Source organism: Rhinolophus ferrumequinum, chromosome 6, assembly GCF_004115265.2.
Source record: "Rhinolophus ferrumequinum isolate MPI-CBG mRhiFer1 chromosome 6, mRhiFer1_v1.p, whole genome shotgun sequence".
Lineage (NCBI taxonomy): Eukaryota > Metazoa > Chordata > Mammalia > Chiroptera > Rhinolophidae > Rhinolophus > Rhinolophus ferrumequinum.
The window spans coordinates 62,096,462-62,116,914 of NC_046289.1; the positions used below are offsets into that span (position 1 = coordinate 62,096,462).

The 20,453-nt window shown below is 45.5% G+C and overlaps 1 protein-coding gene across 9 annotated transcripts in view; it reads left to right on the forward strand.

The window, feature by feature from the left end:
* FRMD5 (FERM domain containing 5) overlaps window positions 1-13,981 on the forward strand; it is a 271,287-nt gene extending 257,306 nt beyond the window's left edge. For 2 of the 9 annotated variants that reach the window (XM_033108815.1, XM_033108814.1), the window contains exons 9-14: window positions 1,467-1,530; window positions 2,104-2,195; window positions 4,699-4,773; window positions 5,337-5,405; window positions 6,317-6,423; window positions 10,352-13,872. In XM_033108815.1, coding sequence (XP_032964706.1) covers window positions 1,467-1,530; window positions 2,104-2,195; window positions 4,699-4,773; window positions 5,337-5,405; window positions 6,317-6,423; window positions 10,352-10,929 — 985 coding nt within the window. In that variant the 3' untranslated portion in view covers window positions 10,930-13,872. Of the gene's footprint in view, window positions 1-1,466; window positions 1,531-2,103; window positions 2,196-4,698; window positions 4,774-5,336; window positions 5,406-6,316; window positions 6,424-10,351 lie in introns of all 9 variants that reach the window. The other 7 variants (XM_033108811.1, XM_033108813.1, XM_033108808.1 and 4 more) reach the window with 7 other exon arrangements.
* Window positions 13,982-20,453: the final 6,472 nt, after the last annotated feature.

Consider the following 20,453-nt stretch of genomic DNA (forward strand, 5'->3'; position numbering starts at 1 on the left):
GGAGCTGCAGTCCACAAGCCCTGAGGCTCAGCTGGTTCTCCCAGACCCCTTTCATTCTCTCACAGCCCACTTCTTCAGGAAGTCTCCTCTTCACTGTGTCTCAGCTTTAACAGATGTAAACCCAATTTCACTTCCAATAGAAAACTCTTACTTTCCTGTCTTGCTTATTGAAGTCTAGATGATCTGTGTGCTTGTTTATATATATTAACCAATCGATATTGATTGCATTCTGTGCATGAGAGAGACTGATGACTGATTGGGAGGGGATCAAGCAGAGAAGGAATACAGTGTGTCTTGTATTAGCTCAGAACTGGTGGTTAGGGTTGTGCACTCTCATCCTGACCCAGCCATAATTTCCAGGGAACAAGTGACCTTCCTCTGTCCCCCGAGATTTATCCAGCGGTAAAGTGGATACATGGTTCGTACTACCTTTCTGCTACTTCCTAGGATATTGAGAAAATTTCTCTAAAAATTGCGAAGAAGCCAAGTGGAGGCAGATGTGTGTGGTTAGACCTTCTTGGGGGTCCCAGTTGGGTAGAAAAATAAGGACTGCCCCCCAGTGAGGCTGGAGGGCCTTTCGGGCTCCTTACAGCAGCTGTTAGGCAAACAGAAGGGAAGGGAGTGACCTGCTGAGGCTTAGTTCTCTGGTTCTCGGGAACATCCACCTAAGACTCTGGTCATTTCTCCATTTGGTAAATGTAACCAAGGCTGCGAACAGTATGTGGAGGTGAGGTCTAAGCCATGCCATGTGTAGTGACCACGTCACTTCTTCTGATTTGTGTCTGTCCCATGGGTGACGTACCCCAGTATCCTGTTTGCCTCTTTTACTGCAGCCATTCACTGGGCTGGTGGCTTCAAGGATTTTTCTACAAAAACCCCTCAGCCCCTTTCCTGGTCAGTACGCTGCATGACTATTCCATGTAATCTGTTCTCTCTCTTCGGTTTGTTGCCCCGCTCCCCTCCCTGAGATCGTTTGACATCTGTCTGTATTAAACTGCATTTCCATCCAGTGGCACTGTCACCTGAAAGACTCAATTCCCTCAGAACCTGGTTGCACTGTTTTTCATTATTTGCTGTATCTTGAACTTTGGCCTCATCAGCTACCTGTGGCATCTTACATTTGATATTCCCATCCAGGTAACGCACCTGTTACGAACCAAATCCTGAAACGGCCCAGGACCGCTCTACCTAGACTCACTTCCCATGCCAGTGTTTCCCTTTTACAGCCACTACTGATGAGCCTGAAATCCTCCTGTGACCCTATTATTGTAGTGTGATTGACCAGAAAACTGCGAATGGAACTATGTCAACTGTTCTCTAAGGCCACTTGTTTCAGTTCTCATGTTGGCTAAAACTGTGTCTGTGCCTGGAGCCCCTTCTAGTCGGGGTGGGCTGTGCCCCTCCAAGACTTCGCTGTGAACAAGCCGTCCACAGTGAGGTGACTGGTACTCTCTTTGTGCTTCTAGGAATGAGGTGACCAAGCTGAAATTTGAAGGAAAGACTTTCTATTTATATGTAAGTCAGAAAGAGGTGAGTGCTGGCTTCCTTCTTTTCAGGGAGGGCTGGGGCACTGGGCTGGTTCCTGATGGCCAGGCTGAACCAAAGTGGCCCATCCAGGTAGAGCTAAGCCACCTGCATGCTAAGCCAAGATGGAGGTCGACACTTGGAGGTGAAGGATGGAGAAGTGGCTGGGCCCTGGAGCACAGGACTTCCTCAGGGATGCTGGTGACACCCAGAGGTTCCACACCTCCAGGAAATGCAATCAAAGTACAATTGTTTTGCTTCCATATGAAAATTCCAAGATAATAAATACAAAGAAAAAGAACAGTCCAGATATGAGTGCCACTTTCTCTGGTGAGGGCTCTTGGTTCAGTTGGTGCTAGCTGACACTGACTGATTGAACCTGCCAGGTGTGAACTCATGCACACCACTGAGCTCTGCCCCGGTGGGTCCTGCGGGCCTTCCCTTCAGCCCCTTCCCCATCAGCAGCCTCTACCTGAGAGTTGTGGGAGCCCTCAGACAGCTCAGGGGTAGTGTCCTGGCCTACTTCACCCGTCACTTCTCAATCCACACTCAGCGATTTCTATGTGGGATTTTTTGTAGGAAAAGAAAATTATTCTCACATATTTTGCTCCAACTCCAGAAGCCTGCAAGCACCTCTGGAAATGTGGGATCGAGAACCAAGCCTTCTACAAGTAAGTGGACACATGGCATGAGGACTGTCGTTATCAGAGCCAGAGTCCTCAGAGCTATTTTTAGAGGGATGATGGGCAGGAAACTTGGAGAAAGGACTCAGACTCCTTTTCGGGCGTCTGTCTGTACCGCCTCAAGGGACAGGGCTGAGGTCTGCGAATGTGTTTCAGCAGAGTTGCCCAAGGGGTCTGCTTTGTGATGTCCTTAGCCAACTCCCAGTGGCAAAGCAGTTCTGGGTCTTTTCAGGGTAAGGCTTGGGCCAGAAAAAGCCTATGGGCCCTGACTTGAATCACAGTGGCCTGTGGAGTCATTCAGAGCCCCGGGAGACCCAGAACACATTAGCTCCATGAAGGAGCACACGCAGCCCAGAGCAGTTCCCTAAGCCTTAGAGAGATTCTGGGGCCTGCTCCCCAGTGGGTGACCTGGTCCTAGGCTGGGATTGATTCCAGCCCTCCTGGAGTGTCACTGCCAGAGGTGTTGCCAGGGACAGGCCATGTGCCCAGGCACCTGGGATGGGGTAGCTGAAGGGCGGCAAGGACTTGTCTGGTACTGAGAAGCCAGCTATGGGCCAAAGACAGCAAGTGTGCTTACCAAAGGATTTTGTAAAGTATACGAGGCTTTTGTGCTCGGTTTTCTTTGCTTGAGAAAGTGATCATAAAAGCATTAGGGAGAAAAAAAATAGCCCATCGAGAAACTGGGGTGCTGTCAGGTAAAGCATGTTTCACTAAAACCCTTGGTCTTGTTCTAAAAAGAGAATGCAATGATGTATGCTGTAATAAGCTGTGTCTTAATCAGGACGACGTTAAGACAAGAGTGTGTGGTATATGTTGCCCCTTGGAGGCTGCCCCACTCCCTGCAGCAACCTGCATGATCCTGGAGAGAGCAGAACTACCCTGAGTGGGGGAGTGGGTGGCACCATCTTCCTCCCCCAGGAACAGACTGTGCTGCCTACTGGCTGCTATGGGATGCTGGCCAGCAGAACTGGTCTCCTCCCCGTTACCAGGCCCGAGCCCCAGTGGCTGTTTCTTGAGCAAGCTCTCGGAATTGCTTAATAATTTCTATGCATTTGATACAGAATCAGGGATGGATGGAATGGACAGCCTGAATTCTAACCTGAGTGGTTTTCACCTTCTCGTGAAAGAGAACACACTCGGGAGTCTTTCGCACGGTCCCATTTCCCTCTGGTTCAGTCCCTAGCTGGCCATGGAAAGACAGACAATATTTCAGCACCATTTCTGGGGGCCTTTATTTTTCTATGTGTGTCATGGGAACAGAACTGTGCTTCTGAACCTGTGACCAAACTCAGTTTCTGAGTCTTTCCATTAATAGATCTCCACACCTAGCTAGCCCTGCCAGTATCCACACTGGAAAATAAGATCATTTTTCCATTTTCCATTAATGACTTAATGTCCTCATTAAGCCTGGGTCAGATGCCCAGGGACACCCCTTCTCTAGCGGCAGCCACTTTGGCCTCTGAGCATCTCTCGTGCAGATCCGGCCCTGCCTTTGGCCCAGTGCTTTGAAGGGAGCTGAGTCCTGCAAGGACGTGCTTGGGCAGGAGGGCAAGTAGGCGGAGCCTCACAGAGCCCTGAGACAGGAGGGGATGGTGACTCTCGGGAACAGGTGTTCATGGATTGTGGGGACAGCTCCCTAAATATTCACGGCCTGCTCATGACGAAGGCTTTAGACCGAGATCGGTTCCTGGCTGGATTAGCACTATGGGCACCCAGAGTGTGGTGTGGGCTGAGCTGTGTCTTGGGAGACCACTCTGGGCAGCTCTGCCTAAGCTTCCTTTTCTAAGGGGAATCAGAGAAGTCGCCCAAAAGGAAATTTTATAATGCCCGGGGCCTTCCAGTCTCCACACCAGCTATCTACAGCCTTGAAAGGGATGTTAATAGTCATTCTGGGGAAGTGAGAATGGTTCTAAATTGAAACAAATGATGCAACTTTCATTAACATTAAGCTAGCTTCTTCATTTCAGGTCTTCTCAGAGTGTTTAATATAATATTCACTTTAGGACTCTCCAAGGAGATGGAATAGGAAGGGCAGCCCCTCCTCTCTTCTCCAGCCACAATTACCCAGATGTGGACACAAATCATCAAATGCTAGGACTAGAAAGGACTCCTGAGGTCAAGTAGTCCCAGCTCTATTGTTTTATAGATAAGAAGCCTGAGCTAAGAGAGGCAAAGAAATTGGCCCAAGGTCATGCTGGCAACAAGTGGCTTGGCTGACTCAGTGGGTGGCATCCTATTCTTCCCCGACCATCATCCCTGACGTTTATTCTCTCAGCCTCCCCATGACATGGGCTTCAAGACGACTGTCCCTGGCACTGAGGCTGTGAGCACAGCCCTTGGGTCCTAAAGGAGACTCAGAGGAAAATGGGGCTGTGAAGGGTCTTTCCCCAAAGGGTCTCCTCAGGAAGCCTTTGCTAGGCGCTGGGAAAGCTCTGCCTCCCCTGTGAGGCGGTTGCAGGCCGTGTGTCACCCTGCCTTTGCCTTGCTGCAGGCTGGAGAAGTCGAGCCAAGTCCGCACAGTGTCCAGCAGCAATTTATTCTTTAAAGGGAGCCGGTTCCGATACAGGTAAATAGTGACAGTAAGTAACCGTTATGGACCTATTTTCAGACTCTTCTCTCCAGAACAGTGGCTCAGTGGGCCTTATCCTTGAGAACAAAGAAACTGGGTACCTTTAAAAAAGCCTGAGGTTTCCATCAAATTCTTTCCTTCCCTACAGCTGTTTGTCTGTAGGGTTTAAAATGTGTACCTTCCCCTCCTGCCCTTACAACAGCAGCAAAATAAAACCTGTAACAGTAATTCTTTTCATGTCTGACGAAAGATTTCTTTTTTTAGCATAATTTTTTGAACATGTTGGGCAATGAGGAATCATTCCTCAATGAGCATGGAAAATCCCAAAGACTCCAGAAGTAGAGAGCTCTGTTTAAGATGAGCTATCAGGACATCTTAGAACTCTTGACCCCAGCAAGCAAGCCTTTCCCAGGGACCTAAACATTAGGAAAGGGTAGGCCAAAGAGGCCATTTCCCTCTTTGGGAAGTCACTTGCCAAAGTAATCTGAGACCTTGGAGAGGAGCCCAGTCCTGGAACACTGTCTCATGTCTTGCTGCTTGCTTTATTGTACTACTTACAGTGGCCGAGTTGCAAAGGAAGTAATGGAGTCAAGTGCCAAGATCAAACGGGAGCCACCGGAAATTCACAGGTAGGCTGCCAGGGGCTTCCCCCAAAACCAGTTCCAGCTCAAGTCCCAGAATCTCAAAATAGCCAGTAGTTTGAGCAATGTGAAGGTTCTGGCCACAAGGGCTCCCAAAATGGGAAGGAGCACAGGGCAGAAAGGCGAAGAGGCTCATGGCAGATAAAGGCGTGGGAACCGTCTGAGCCTGGGTGCAGAATGAGGTCGGGGTGGGCTAATGCACACAGTCCTATCAGACCTAGGAGCCACCTTCCTGGGTAATTCTCTGCTGTCCTCCCAAGTCCTAAAGTTGGTCATAGACCACGGAGGACATGTCCAAACAGCAAGAGTTCGTTGGTTGTGGAATCAGTTCATTACAGGAAGCCAGGAATAGCCCCACAGCCCTGTCACACTAAATCCCAAATCGTTTTGTGATCGATGCTTCACGTATAACTGTAAATCACCCATTTCCAGAAGCCCATCTCCTAGAAACTGGTAAGACCCAGAAAGAATGTGATTGGCCAAAAGGGCCAGGGTTCACCAACCAGCCTGACCTCTGGGAATGGGAGCATTACAACCTGCCCCTCACACAGCCCCTGGCCACCAGCCGCCTCTGTCAGAAGTCAGGGGAGGCTGCTGGATTCATCTTCAGGCACATTTTCAGGAGCACTGCATATCCTGGGCTACTACTCCGACCATCCTGCCCAGAGACCACTGAGCCACTGGCACCATTGCCATACTAAAGAAAGGTTCAGCAGGTCTGGGGTGCAGGGAGGTAGACAAGTTTGAAGCATTGTCTCTGACTGGAATCCAGGGGCTAAAGGCATAAAACAGGTATTAAAAGATTAAAAATAAAACAAAAAACCTAAATAGCCAGGCAATTCTACTCCTGCCCACGTCTATCTGTGTACTGAGTTATCAGTGTTTTTCTTTAACCTCAGAGCTGGGATGGTTCCCAGCCGCAGCTGTCCCTCCATAACCCATGGCCCAAGGCTGAGCAGCGTCCCCAGGACCCGGAGAAGAGCTGTTCATATCTCCATCATGGAAGGTAAGCGTGAGCTCTGGAGATGACCACAGGGTCCCCCAAGTTGTGACTTAGACAAGTTCCCCTCAGGGACCTTGAAAAGTGAATGTGCCTTAGACACAGCAGCAGGTTTCTGCAATGGTGGGGAGGTTTTGCCCAGTGGGTGGACATCCAGCTGGGTGTCAGGTGAAGGGGAATCCCATCCTGCCTTGCTGAGCTGTAATCCAGAAGGGGGTTGTAGATCTGGGAGTATTTTGGGTACACCTTTGGAAAACAGTGTATGTAGGATCTACCAGATTCCATGCAGTTCTGAAATTGCTTTCCATCAAGAGGCTTTTCAGTTTTCCAGACCTGACCAATCTCAGGGTGGGTGGCTGAGGCAGTCAACCAAGAAATAAAAACTCTTGGTTCTGAAGCATTCCAATAGCTGCCACCACCTTTGCTTCAGTTGTAAAACTCTGTCCTCTTGCTAGCTGAATGCTTTTAACATTGTCTCAGGAAATCCAGTATGCTCCATCTCTCTCTACCCTTCCCTCCTTTTGGAGCAGGTGAAGGTGGGAAGAGAGACAAAGTCAGTGTATCTTCACTGAAGCAGAAACCCAGTAGCCTGAGGCCGATTCCTCTCCAGTCCCTGGGCACTTAATACTGTGGTCACTGACCCACTTTGCCCCACAGGCTCGATACAGGTGTAAAACTGAGTGTTTTCAATTCCCGATGATGATGGTTTGTAGAACCCATTTCAAGCAGCGGGGAACAGCAGCAGGATTATTTTGAACCTTCGTCTTGGAGGCTGGGGAGGGAAGGCCCTTTACCCTTTCTGAGGGAATGCTGCTTGTTAATGAAAAAAATGAAGAACCGCTCAAGTTAGGATGTCGCTCTGCTGCTCTGGTGGGAGGATCTCTGGTTTGTGTTTAGGATTTCATGTGTCACTGGCTCTGCATTACCTGAGTATGGTTTTCTAGGGGTTGAGAACCCTGGCTGGCAACCACCAGTTGCTTCCCTCTCTGAGCCTGTTGTCCCCACTGTAGAGTGGGGTGTGGATGTGGGAGGGAGCCTTATAAACTATGAGGAAGCATAACTTTCTCCCCGTGTCTCCTCTTCCCATCCCTTCTGAGGCTGAAGCCACCAGGTTCATCCCAGCCCAAGCCACCTCCTCACACTTCAGAGCCACTCGGCCCAAAGCCTTTGTGGCTTCACACCCTGGATTGTCTGGGATAGCCTTGACTCCCCCTACCCTCTGGGATTGTTCCCTGCCCTCTCTGTCCCTCCCTCTAAGGTCTAGGGCCCTTCCATGGGCCTCAGGGAAGCAGCCACGGGCTGGGGAAGCATTACTTTTTATGGCTCTAAGTGCTTCTGACTGAATCCAGTCCCGATAAGGCAGGCCTCTCAGAGCTGCTCCCTCCCTGCAGCTCAGCCTGCTCTGGGGCTCATGGAGACCTCTCCAGCATAGGAGGCACTGCAAAGGGGCTGCCATAGCATGAGATCAGCGAAAATCCTTTGTCCCTAGTTGGTTTTCTGTCCTTTCCCTGTATCTCCCTCCCTGCCCGGCTGGTTTCCACTGAAGAAGTATCTGCCGTCCTGGGCCACCATGGGGAAGAGTCTGGTTAAGATTCACACCAGGGTCCGCGTTCAGCTCCGGGTGACTAATCACTGCCTTCGGCCCCTGAGTGTACGCATCCTGAGAATGGGGTCCCGGCTGCAGGGTAGGCTGCTGACCACTGTGTCCCCCCGCCCGCCGGGACTCCCCTCTGGGCAAGGCCTTCAGCTGGAGCACCTCCAAGGTAAAAAGGACACTCCTGTTTTGCTGTGCCACTCGCCCAGATCCCACCCACGGCACCCACCCCATCCATCCCAGAATAACAGGTTTGGTGAAGGGGTGAGGCGGGGGGTGAAACCTATGTTCTGTACAGGACTAACCTGACACAGGAATAACCTTGCAGGTGAGGTCTGTTGAGGGGACATAAGACTAACGTTTACTGAGTAATTTGTTTGTCTGACAGTCTACTAGAAATGCATACGTATTACCTTGTTTACTGAGAGCACCAACAATTCAGTGTAATGTGGCTTCTGGTGTCCTCAGATTTGTTCTCTCTGGTGTCACAGCTGTTGCCTCTCTCCTTCCCCAGCTTACGGTTGAATTGTAGGCCAAGCTAAGCTTGCATTGAAGTGGCTTCTGGTAGCTAAACTGGTCATACTTTGGAAGATCTGGCCATCAGAGCTGTCCTTGTGAGGGGAAAGCCCCTTGAAAGGTGTGAGGTGCCCTGTGCAGGGGTGCTAAGGTTCCAGGAAAAAGGGGGGCCAGAGGAGTGGTTGAGAAAAGAGCTGAGCCAGTAGCATGTACGATCGGGGCCTGAAGGTTTCTGTTTTGTCAAGAACCCATTACCTCCTATTCCTCAAGCTGCACATACACGGGGGAATACGGGAGGGATACTGGGGAAAACGGGGACATCAAAGGAGCATCGAGAGCTCTGGAACAAGGGACAGGCTCTTAATTTCACCTTATTACCCAACAGCTTCTTGGGCACTTAGGACCTAAGTCTAAGAAAGGTGCAGGGTTGGCTTAATTCATCCTGGCCCATGTTTCCCTCCCCAGAATCCAACTCCATGGTCATTAGCACCGTGAAGGAGAAAGAGCTTGGATTCTCCCCCTGCCTTTGTCGATAACAACCAACCACATGAGTTCAGCAAGTTCTGTAGCCTCTCACCCTCACTGCTCCATGGAGTTGGTGAAAGATAAAATGAAAGTGTTTTAACAAATTTAAGATTTTAGCATAGGGACAAACAAAATACAGCTAAGACCATGATGAGTTTCTAAAAGCCGAAGCTGAACCACATATACTATTGGTGAGGTGCGGGGGTACAGGTGGGTAACAGGGCTGCCACTGCCTCCTACCCCCACCCCTTGTTCATAACTCAGATTCTAGGCTTCCTTCCTCTGGAGAATCCCTAACTGTGCCTGCGTTCAGACAGCTCCAGCAGGCTCGGATCGGATTCCGCCTGGGGCAGTCAGGGTTGATTTCAGAGCGACAAAAGGGGACTGGCTTCTTTTGTCATAGGCCACAAAGGCAGGAGACACACGTGGGCACCACCAAGATGGCCAGGAATGGAAAATACAGATGTTGAACCTGAAGCAAGGAGCCATTTCCTTGGGAGCACTGTGATGTGGGCCACGCTCGGTGACGATGAGCTCACATGCTCTTGGCCTGGGTGGCTGCTGTTTGGCTGAGGGAGTAACCAGCCAGCTCCTGTCTTTCCCTACCAGAGCTTGAGCCTTGGAAAGAGAAATGTTCCATCTGAGAAAGTGAAGAGATAATGGGTAGTTTTAGGGGCCAGAAGACCCTTTCTCCTAACAAAAGTAAGAGACTGTCCCCGACTCATCAGGATCTTCTCAAAGACCACTCTGCACTCTGGAGTGTCTAAAATAGGGGAGCTGTCCACCTCTTCTGGACCCAGATCATTCTGAGGTGAAAAGGGAGGGAGGCGGCCAAGCCTACTCCCCTTCTGCATCAGAGAGCACTTAGGAGGACCAGATAGGGTTTTCACATCCCACAAGGTCGGGACGGCTAGAACTGGGAGGCTGAAGAGACCCGGAGCAAAGAGCAGAAATCCAAAGGCTGACCTCATGAGCTCCAAGAGCTGCTGGGCTGTTAGGACACGCAGCTCCAGCATCAGGATTAGATGAGGCACAGTTAAAACAGTCTCATCCTCCCTATTCTCGCCTCCCAGGCCCTCACCCCAAGAGGCAAACTTGAACTCCCTGAACCGTGGCCCCGCTCTAGATCAGGGGTAATCTGCGATTCAGATTCTCTTTCAAATTGGGGCTAAACCCAGTCCGAGGACACCAGAGGCAGGAAAGGCAGAATCTTTAACAAATGTGGTTAAAACCATAAGCAAAAAGGAAAAAAATGTGCACTGGGACAGAAAGCCTACTTATGTTCCTTTCACCTTTCAGGCCTGGAGTCCCTCCGGGACAGTGCCCACTCCACCCCGGTGCGCTCCTCCTCCCATGGGGACACCTTCCTGCCTCACGTGAGAAGCAGCCGGGCAGACAGCAATGAGCGCGTCGCTGTGATTGCGGACGAGGCCTACAGCCCTGCGGACAGCGTGCTGCCCACGCCTGTGGCAGAGCACAGCCTGGAACTGATGCTGCTTTCCCGGCAGATCAATGGGGCCACCTGCAGCATCGAGGAGGAGAAGGAGTCTGAGGCCAGCACCCCAACTGCTGCAGAGGTGGAGGCCCTCGGGGCAGAGCTGAGGGCCCTGTGTCAGGGGCACGGCAGGCCAGAGGAGGAACAGGTGAATAAGTTTGTTTTAAGTGTCCTCCGTTTGCTCCTTGTGACCATGGGACTCCTCTTTGTTTTGCTCCTCCTCCTCATCATCCTTACCGAGTCTGACCTTGACATTGCCTTTTTCCGCGATATCCGCCAGACCCCCGAGTTTGAACAATTCCACTATCAATACTTTTGTCCCCTCAGGCGATGGTTTGCCTGCAAAATCCGTTCAGTGGTGAGCCTGCTCATTGACACCTGAGAAGGCATGACTCCTCCCAATAACTAGCCAGGTGGACCCCGGAGCCCGGCTACCCCTTCCCAGCAATGGGACCCATCGCGGAACCATCGGCACATGTACCAAGTCCTCCTCTCATGACTCCAAGTCCACAGCCTAGGAGGGTCGTTTCCCAGAAGAAGCAAGGGGATAGGCTCATGCCCTGTCTAAACAAACTGGGAAAGCTCATTTCCTTCAGAGGTTCTTTCAAGAAAGGCTCAGCAACTCTGTTTCTCATCCTCCCAATTTCCAGGATAACTTTTGGTTTTGAATTTTGATTTTTCATAGATGTGTATTATTTTGAAAGTATCAAATAAAAATAATTTATTTTACTATTACGGATTTTCACAGTAGTGTCACCTAGCAGATGGGACACTAGCTGAAGACTAGAGAGCTGTCGTCTTCTGGATCCTGCAGGAGCTTTCCTGCTGGGTTCTAGTACCCTCGTCGCTGCAGCCTCAGCGGGGCAGCCCAGGGGTCTGGACAATGGGACTAAGTTTTCCTGCTAGACAGAGCTTTTAAGAAAGTAAACACCCATGGAGAATGATTAAATGGAAAGTTGCTTCTTATGACGGTCTGAGTTGGATTTTCTTTTCCTTTTTTTTTTTTTCAAATCTGAGCAGAGTGGGCATCTGAAGGGACCACGGCTACAGCAGCAGCAGCAGCAGGGGTGGGGTAAGTCTGTCCCCTTAGACTAGAGCCTAGTGGGTGTCACCATGAGTTTTGTACAATGAACTTAGACTTCTGTGATTTTTTTTCCTAAAGAACTTCAAGACTTTGATAGTGCTCCAGAGACATTAGATGAATTCAGTGGTACCAGAGATAGAACTGTCAGAAATATTGGACAAAATATAGTTAACAGAAACCAGAGCTAAGGTACCTGAGAGACTATTGATTCAGAAAGCAGTAATTATTTTGTACACACCCCCTCCCAAAAAAAAAAAAAACTATTTCACTTTATATTTTAACAACAAAATGTTATTTTCTTATCAATTCATATTTTGTTTTTACTTTATGGATTAAGAAAATAGAGCCTGATGAACTAAACGATGCAAGAAAGAAACTGATCCTGAGAATGAAAAACTTCAGAAAGTAGACTTCCAAGATCAACAAACAGCCTTGGAAGGGACCAGGAAAAGAATCTCTTTAAATAGTTCTAAGAGATGCCTACCAAGGAAGAAGGTGATCGTGACAGAGACCAACACTTAGATGTAGAAACACTGCCCCCTAGGGTCATCCTCTGCATCAGGAAAAGACAAGTTGTAGGAAAGCACTTGCCATCCGTGCTGAGGGAAGCCGTGGATGCATGCAGAAGTGCAGCATGTGAAGGGTGAGTGTGGGGTCCGAGGACCGAGCTTGGCAACTCTTTACAAACACTCACACACAATCTCGTTTTCATCTCAGGGAGAGCTTTCTAAGTCGTCTGGGGCCTGAGGACTTATTTAAGGATGGTCAGCGGACAAATTCCTGGAATCTACACAGTGAAGCAGCTGCTGATACCCTGTGATGTTGGGCAGCCCCGAATGCAGAATGAGTCCCTTTTAGATTTGCTCTCCCCTAGTTTGTCCCCTGAAATGGCAGAACCATGTCTACATATGGAATAAACAGGGTTTTTCATTGGGGGGGGAGGTGCTTAATTTTAAATGCCCTTTCAACTAGACTAGGGGTTTGCAAATTTCTTCTGTAAAGTGCCAGATAGTAAACTTTTTTTTGGTTTTGTGGGCCATACTCTGGCAACTACTCAACTCTGCCACGACAGCACAAAAACAGCCGCAAGTAATACATAAATGAAGGAGCATGGCTGTGTTCTACTAAAACTTAAGAGACAGTGAGCTGAACTTGGCCCACAGGCCATAATTTGCCAACCCTGATCTACACAATAAAACTGCCCTTACCATGATGTTAGCAGAAAGAGGGTGAGCTCCAATTCCTGACGCATGTTAAAAGATCCAGGAGGCACTGGGATTGCTTATTTAAAGGGTGCTCGAACAACCAACCAGCAAAGAGATGTCTGATGCCAAGATGAGCAAGACCAAGTACTGGAATGATAAAAACCTGGCCAGAATCTAAGAATGGAAGAAGGCCAATCTGATCATTTCCATACCAGCAACAATTTTGGCAGAATTACAAACACCTATTTACCAAGTGACAAGACAAACTGAGGGAGATCCTAGTAAAGATTAGGGATCACTTAGAATCAAGTGGCCACTGCCATTGCCGTCTACACAGGAAAAGCTTTATTTAGCACAGGACTGAAGTGGAAAGTAGATTCAGATGAAAAGGCTGTCAGGAGATAAGGGGTTGCTTTTAACCTGGATATTTACTGTCTTATGCAACATAGCAGATTACCTTTTAGTGTAGTGTTCCTACCTCAGTCTGTAGAATATGGTGTTTCTATGCAGTGAGTGATAGCCTCAACTCTGACCTTTCATATTCACATTAAAGAAAGATGCAGTATTCCATTTCCCGGTACGTTACTTGTGTCTAGCGTTCCTAACAGTACAACAGTCCATACCACTTCCAACAGCTGAATTTTTCTGAGTAGAAACTTTCAGGTTATTTTTTTCCAGGGCTTACCCCAGAAAATAGAAAGTTTCCTTCAATTTGCTTTTCAAATAGTGCTTGAATAACAAATCTTTGTTCGTGACTAGTCTTTTTCAGTATTTCCCCATCATTAAAAATTGTTCAAGTTTTTAACCTGGTTTTACTGTGTCTCCCATTTTCTCTCTAAATTAGTTTGATCTCATTGTAGAAAAAGCAATGGTTTCCACAGCTTCATCCATCAGAGGAAATAAAACTCTTAATAAAGAATAGTATACTGCATCTTTAAGCAGTAGAGGGTAAACTACCTGCAAATGTGAATTTCTTAGTTTCATTAAAACATAATATAGTTGTTAACCTTTCGTGTGCCAAAAATTCTAAGTTACATTTTCCTTCAAAGCAATGTACTTTTTTCTACATATCCAGTATGTAGTTAGCATAAAATCATTGGTGCCATGAAAATTATTTTTAAACTTAAATAAATATTTAAATATCACAGGAGAGTAGACTCTTTTTTAACTTACAGTCTGTCTCACTTTCTCCTCAAAGTTACCAACACGTAGTTACCAAGACAAAAGGATACCAGTGGGATTTATATAGCTGAAGTCTGTTCACAATTGGAATCAAAATCGTTTTGCTTATATCCATCTATTCTTTCCCCCAAAATAAATACTATCAGGAACTTTGAAGCTATAAGTGTAAAATTATTTTAAAGAAGAATTGTACCTCTTTTTTCTGATGAGGAAAAACAAAGTGATTTTCCCAAGGTTGCATAATTAGTCTTAGAGCCCAAAGTAGAACTCAGATGATCTGGCTTCTAGAGCAGCCTGGATTAAGAGGAAGAACAGAAGACACTTTCTATGAAGGGAATAAAACAGTATCACCACTAGTAACAAACCTCGTTTTTACAACTTACTGATAGAATACATTCCTGTGACATTATTTCATCTGATTAGGTAACCATCACTCTGTGGCTACAGAACTGGTAAACTCGTCTTCTAAATTCCATGAGGATAAAAGGTGAAATTAGACTCCACTGTGCTAGTTTATTATCTAATCTTCCTGTTTTCAATTCTACCTGCCCTCCATTCTGCCAGATCATCTCCCAAAAACACTGAAGTTACGTCACTCACCTCCAAATTTTCAGGTTCCCATTACCTATAAAGTGATACCTAGTGCCCTGTCCCCAGTGGGCTTTTTTTTTAAATGACAAGTTTGTTTAAAGTGACCTGAAGAGTAAAAAGCGTAACAACCACTGGATGTGAGTGGTTTCCCATGAGCCTACAGATTTATAGCAGACACCCTTCTTTGGATACCTAATGAGGACTCAGCCATGCACATACCCTTTCAGGACTCTGGCACCCACTCCCTCTCCCTGTGCCCCTGAACACACTTCTGGTATTAGCTCATGGACAGGCTTCCTCCACACACCCTGATGGAGTAAAGTAAAACTGGCAAAAGATATTTTTAAAACATTCCCTCCTGCACAGCTTCCACTTTAGGAAAAGATAAACTGTTTTACTCCTCACTCCATGTAACTGTGCTAAACGTTATCTTCCTCATAAAATTCCACCTTTTCATTTGAAAATCCAAACATTTACATCCAAATGAACCAGAATATTAGTCTATGCTGTCTTGGAACTCAAACCCATTACTACTGGCTATCAATACCACACTAAAAAGGAAAAAATGTTTTAAAAAGTACTCTTCGTTAAAAAAAAAAAAGTATTAAGTCAGAAGGGACAGCCTAACAGGACAGCTATGTTTTTGGAATCTGAAATAAGAGAGCATATATTTCTTGCTCTCGAGTTTGATATACAAGGCACATGCATCTGCCCAGCCCTGACCCCTTCCCATGCACTGTGTGTTGCTGGCTGGAAGGATTTAAATCTTATGTATCCACAGCCCTAAAGCTCCCTGCTTTCCTGGAGAACTGCCTTTGCAGAGTCTTCTGTGGAAAGGAACCTCAAAGGCCAAAATACTAAGAGGATTTAAGCAACTCAGATTCTATCAATTCCTAATCATTTCTAGTCTCTCCTGGCCTGACCAAGTTTCTGTCCACCCAAAATGAGATTCATCTCCTTTTTCCTCAAAGTCAAAAACAAACAAAAACAAACCACACAGAGAGACACACACACACCAGTTATCTCAAATAACTCAAGTGGTATTGAGAGCTTACACTCTTAAAAAATATTATAAAGGCCAACTTACAAAAAAGGTTTATCCTGAAGAGAGAGAGCAGTCAGTCATAATACATGCATAGTTACAGAAGCCACAAAGCTTTAAGGAAGTCTCTGGGAGAAGTACCTTTCACAAAAGATGACAGTTTAAGGACGTCCTAAGGGAGACACTTTTCCTTTATGTGCTTTCTAGAGTTAAACAATGACTCCATTACAGAATTTATCACAGAGAAACAAGTCCCTACTCACTCTCCTTCCTTCCCTCCTGCATTGATTGCCTCAAGAAGACAGAACTCTATTAAGTGGATTTGAATATAAATAACAGTTTATGAAGCTACAATAGCAAAAGAAACCACAAAAGTGAGAAACATCAAGAATTTGCTAACATTTATTGCAGAAGCGAGGCAACTGCCACCAAAGCTTAAATGATGGTACTAATTTGAGAGTAGTTTTCAAAATCTTACAAAAAAGTAATGATGATAATAACAAAGAACAATTCCCATAGAATTAGCCAGTCTAGAACTTGTAGAAAAGGGAAAGAGAGAATAAAGGCTTTGTTTACTCTTTCCAGGACAGTTAAAATATAACTCAAACTCACTTAGCATTTCTTTCCATTTCATAAATTAATATTTGCATCTCACTTATCAATTCCTGTACTCATATCACCAAGAAAATAGAGAAGTCCTATCCTTATAAACACCCACAGACTATTAATAAACTAAGCCTCAAAACACTTAGATTTTAAAACACAGAGAAGGAAATCATTTAGGAAAAAATTGTTCTTTAAGGAAATTATACATGTCACTTGATATGATACACAATTATGAGAAGATAATATTTTCTCTTAGAATTCAAACATTGCTGAGGCTATTTACAGAAGCCTTTCAGTAGTATTTTGGCAAGGAAGAACAATGAAAAAAGTTGGATAGGTAATGTCACACGGTAACATTATTATTATATTTTTAAGGAGGGCACAGTTCATAGTGGCCCATGCAGGGATCGAACCGGCAACCTTGGTGCTACCAGCACCATGCTCTAACCAAATGAGCAAACCAGTCACCCCCTTACGGTAACATTAGTTACTCATTTAGTTGCTCCCTTTCCAAAAAGACACAAATTGCCGTAACTTCTGAAATATATATTTTTATGAAGAAATGACAAAAGTGGTGTTTCATAACATTTCCCCAAAATGTGAATAGGAATTAAGGTATTCACTTAACAGCCTATTGAATCTAATGGAAAATTTAAAGAGAGGGCAGATAAGGCTGTCTGGGACTCTCTAAGGTAGGAGCTTTCTTTAACCATGACCCACAGTACCACAGTAATAAAGAAATACATTTTGTATCAGAATACTCCTATACATATGCATATTTACATACAAATGTGTATACATATGTAACAAAGTCTCACAAAACAATACTTATTCTAATTATGTTTTCTATTCTTTACTATTTCTTTCCTTTGCATTTTTTTAAACGCTGATCAAGGCCACTAAATTGATTTCACGCGAATGGCTACAACCTATGGTCTGGAAAACACTGATCTGAGGGCAATCTCACACTGGACTACAGGATCAGCCAGATCCAAACCCTGTGCCTAAGAGCCCTGGGATTACTTGGCTGTCTTGGGAGCTATCTAGAGGTGGCAACAGGGAACGGGTCAGCGCACACAGATCCAGGCCTTGCCCAGGTGAAACAAAGCCTCACAGCAATTATTTTGGGATTTCATGTAAGACTCAATTTAGAGACAGAAAAAAGTAATCTTGGTTAAAAGAATTAAAAGTTTCAAAAGCACTAAGTTACATGACCCTCAGGACCCCTTGCAGTGTGTGAGTCTAGAAATAAATATCCAGGGCTGGCCCGGTGGCTCAGGCGGATGGAGCTCCATGCTCCTAACTCTGAAGGCTGCTGCCGGTTCGATTCCCACATGGGCCAGTGGGCTCTCTACCACAAGGTTGCCGGTTCAACTCCTGCAAGGGATGGTGGGCTGTGCCCCCTGCAACTAACAATGACAACTGGACCTGGAGCTGAGCTGCACCCTCCACAACTAAGACTGAAAGGACAACAACTTGAAGCTGAACGGCACCCTCCACAACTAAGATTGAAAGGACTACAACTTGACTTGGGAAAAAGTTCTGGAAGTACACACTGTTCCCCAATAAAGTCCTGTTCCCCTTCCCCAATAAAATCTTAAAAAAAAAAAAAAAGAAAAAGCATAGAAATAAATACCGATCCAAACTATAAACCACAAACCCACATGTCACTACAGAATCAAAACTGTATCGGAAGTCAGCATCATGGCAGAGTGAGAAGACTTCATTGTTTCTCACCTTAAATGTATAACAAGTTGCACAACTATAACAACAAAGGATCCCCTGCTTAACACACTAACACGCCTGCAAGATCCACACATCAGGACATCTGAAGGTGGGCGTACTGGAACAAGGAGGGGAGGCAGGTCCAAAAGAAGGGTAGGGACGGGCCCCAGACACAGTTTGACGCCCACTGTGGCTCCAGCAAGCACTGTAGCAAAGGAGTCAGGCTGGTGCCCTCACACTATAGCCTGGAGCACAAAACGGGCAGAAGCAGTCTCTCTCCAGGAAAAGGCATCTCCCTTTCCCCTTCTCCACCACGGCACAGCTGGGTAGAGGTGGCTGCGAAGCTTCAAAAAAAATGGCAGTGTCAACAGCCTTTGCTGACGGGGGCAGAGCCACGAGACCACAAACTTGCCCTCCCTGCCCCACACTCCCCGGCAGAACTCACTAAAGCAAGCAGGAAAGCTTTAAACAACACAGCGGTGCTGACAGCCATTACTAGAAGGGGGGCTGGGCTATGAGATCACAAATTTGTCCTGCCTGCCCCACGCTCTACAGCAGAACCAGTAAAGAGAGCTGAGATACCCCAAGCAGCACAGAAAATAAAGTACCCTACCTATCAACCTGCTGAATTGTTGAGAGCAAAACAGTACTAAACAAGAAAAGAGTTTACTACCTTAAATGTGCAGAGAAACAATCCATATGCTATGAACAAAGAAAATGAAAAGTCTCCAAAAACCAAACTCAAAGTCATGGAAGATGGTGATTTAAATGATAGAGAATTCAAGATTGTAGTTATGAAGTAACGCAACAATATACAAGAAAACTCAGGAAGGCAAGTCAATGAGCTCAGCAGTAAAACTGATGAAAGGAATACTTTACCAGAGACTGAAACTATCAAAAAGAACCAAACAGGAATTCTGGAGCTGAAGAACTCAGTAAAGATGATTAGGGATGCGCTAAAGAGCACTGGAAATAGAGCGGACTAGACAGAAAAGAGAATTAGAGAGCTCGAAGATAGAGACCTAGAAATGACCCAGACGGGAGAAGGGAGAGGAGAGTTAAGAAAGCACTGTATGACCATATTAGAAAGAGCACCGTAAGAATTAACAGGTATACCAGAAGGAAAAGAGAGGGAAAAGAGAACAGAGAGCCTATTCAAACAAATAATTGATGAGAACTTCCCAAACCTAAGGAAAAAACTGGATTTCAGAATAGAAGCAGCACCAGGATACCTAAGTATATCAACACAAAAAGACTTTCTCCAAGACACATTTTATTTAAACTGTCAAACATCAATGACAAAGAATTCTCAAGGCAGCCAGGGAAAATAAGACTAACCTACAAAGGAAAGCCTATTAGATTATAATCAGATTTCTCAGTAGAAACATTACAAGACAGGAGAGAGTGGAAGGAAATTATCAAAATATTGAAACAGAGGAACCATCAGCCAAAGATCATATATCCAGCAAAGTTATCCTTTAGATATGAAGGAGAAATAAAGGCTTTCACAGATAGACAAAAACAGAGAATTTGCCACAATACTTGCATTACAAGAATTGTCTAAATAAGCTTCTCCACCAAAAATAAAAAGACAAAAGTACACAAAACTTTGAGTAAGATGACTAACAGACAAGCAAGAAATAGCAAATCTACTTCAGAATAGGACATTAAACACTTAACTATAACAAAGGTTAAAGAGGAGGGGGGAAAAGGTGGGCATTAAAAAAATAATAGTACTGCAAATATCAATACTACAAATACACAACAACAAAAAAAGTGATCATTTGTGACTAAATCACAAAAGGAGAAGAGGAAAAGGACTAATGGGTATGGGCAAATGATGAAAAGAGGCAGTAAGAAGAAAAAGGACTACTTTACATATGAGACATTTTACAAACCTAATAGTAACTACAAAACAAAAATCCAGAGCTGACACACAAAACATAAATAAAGAAGAAACAAAAATCATAGAAAACAGCCAAACTAAAAGAGCAGACAAAATCACAAGGGAAAAGAAACAATGGAGATAAGAGCAACCAAAAAAACAGAAGATAAAATGGCTGTAGTAAGTCCTCATACATCACAAATCACTCTGAATGTAAACGGACAAACTCTCTAATGAAAAGGCACAGAGTAGCTAAAAAACAAGACCCAACTATATGTGGCCTGCACAAGAACCATCCCAGCTACAAAGACAAACAGGCTCTAACTGAATGTGGTAGAAGATGATACTTCAAGCAAATGGCATCGAGGGAAAAGCAGGGGTACAGTGCTTATATCAGAACAAAATAGATTTCAAGATAAAGGTAGCAGGAGACAAAAATGTACATTTCATAACGATAAAGAGGATAACTCAACAAAAAGACATAAAACTTACCAATATATATGCACCCAACCTGATAGCACCAAAATATAAAAAGCAATTACTAACAAACTTTAAAAAAAAAAAACTGACAAAAATACAATTATTG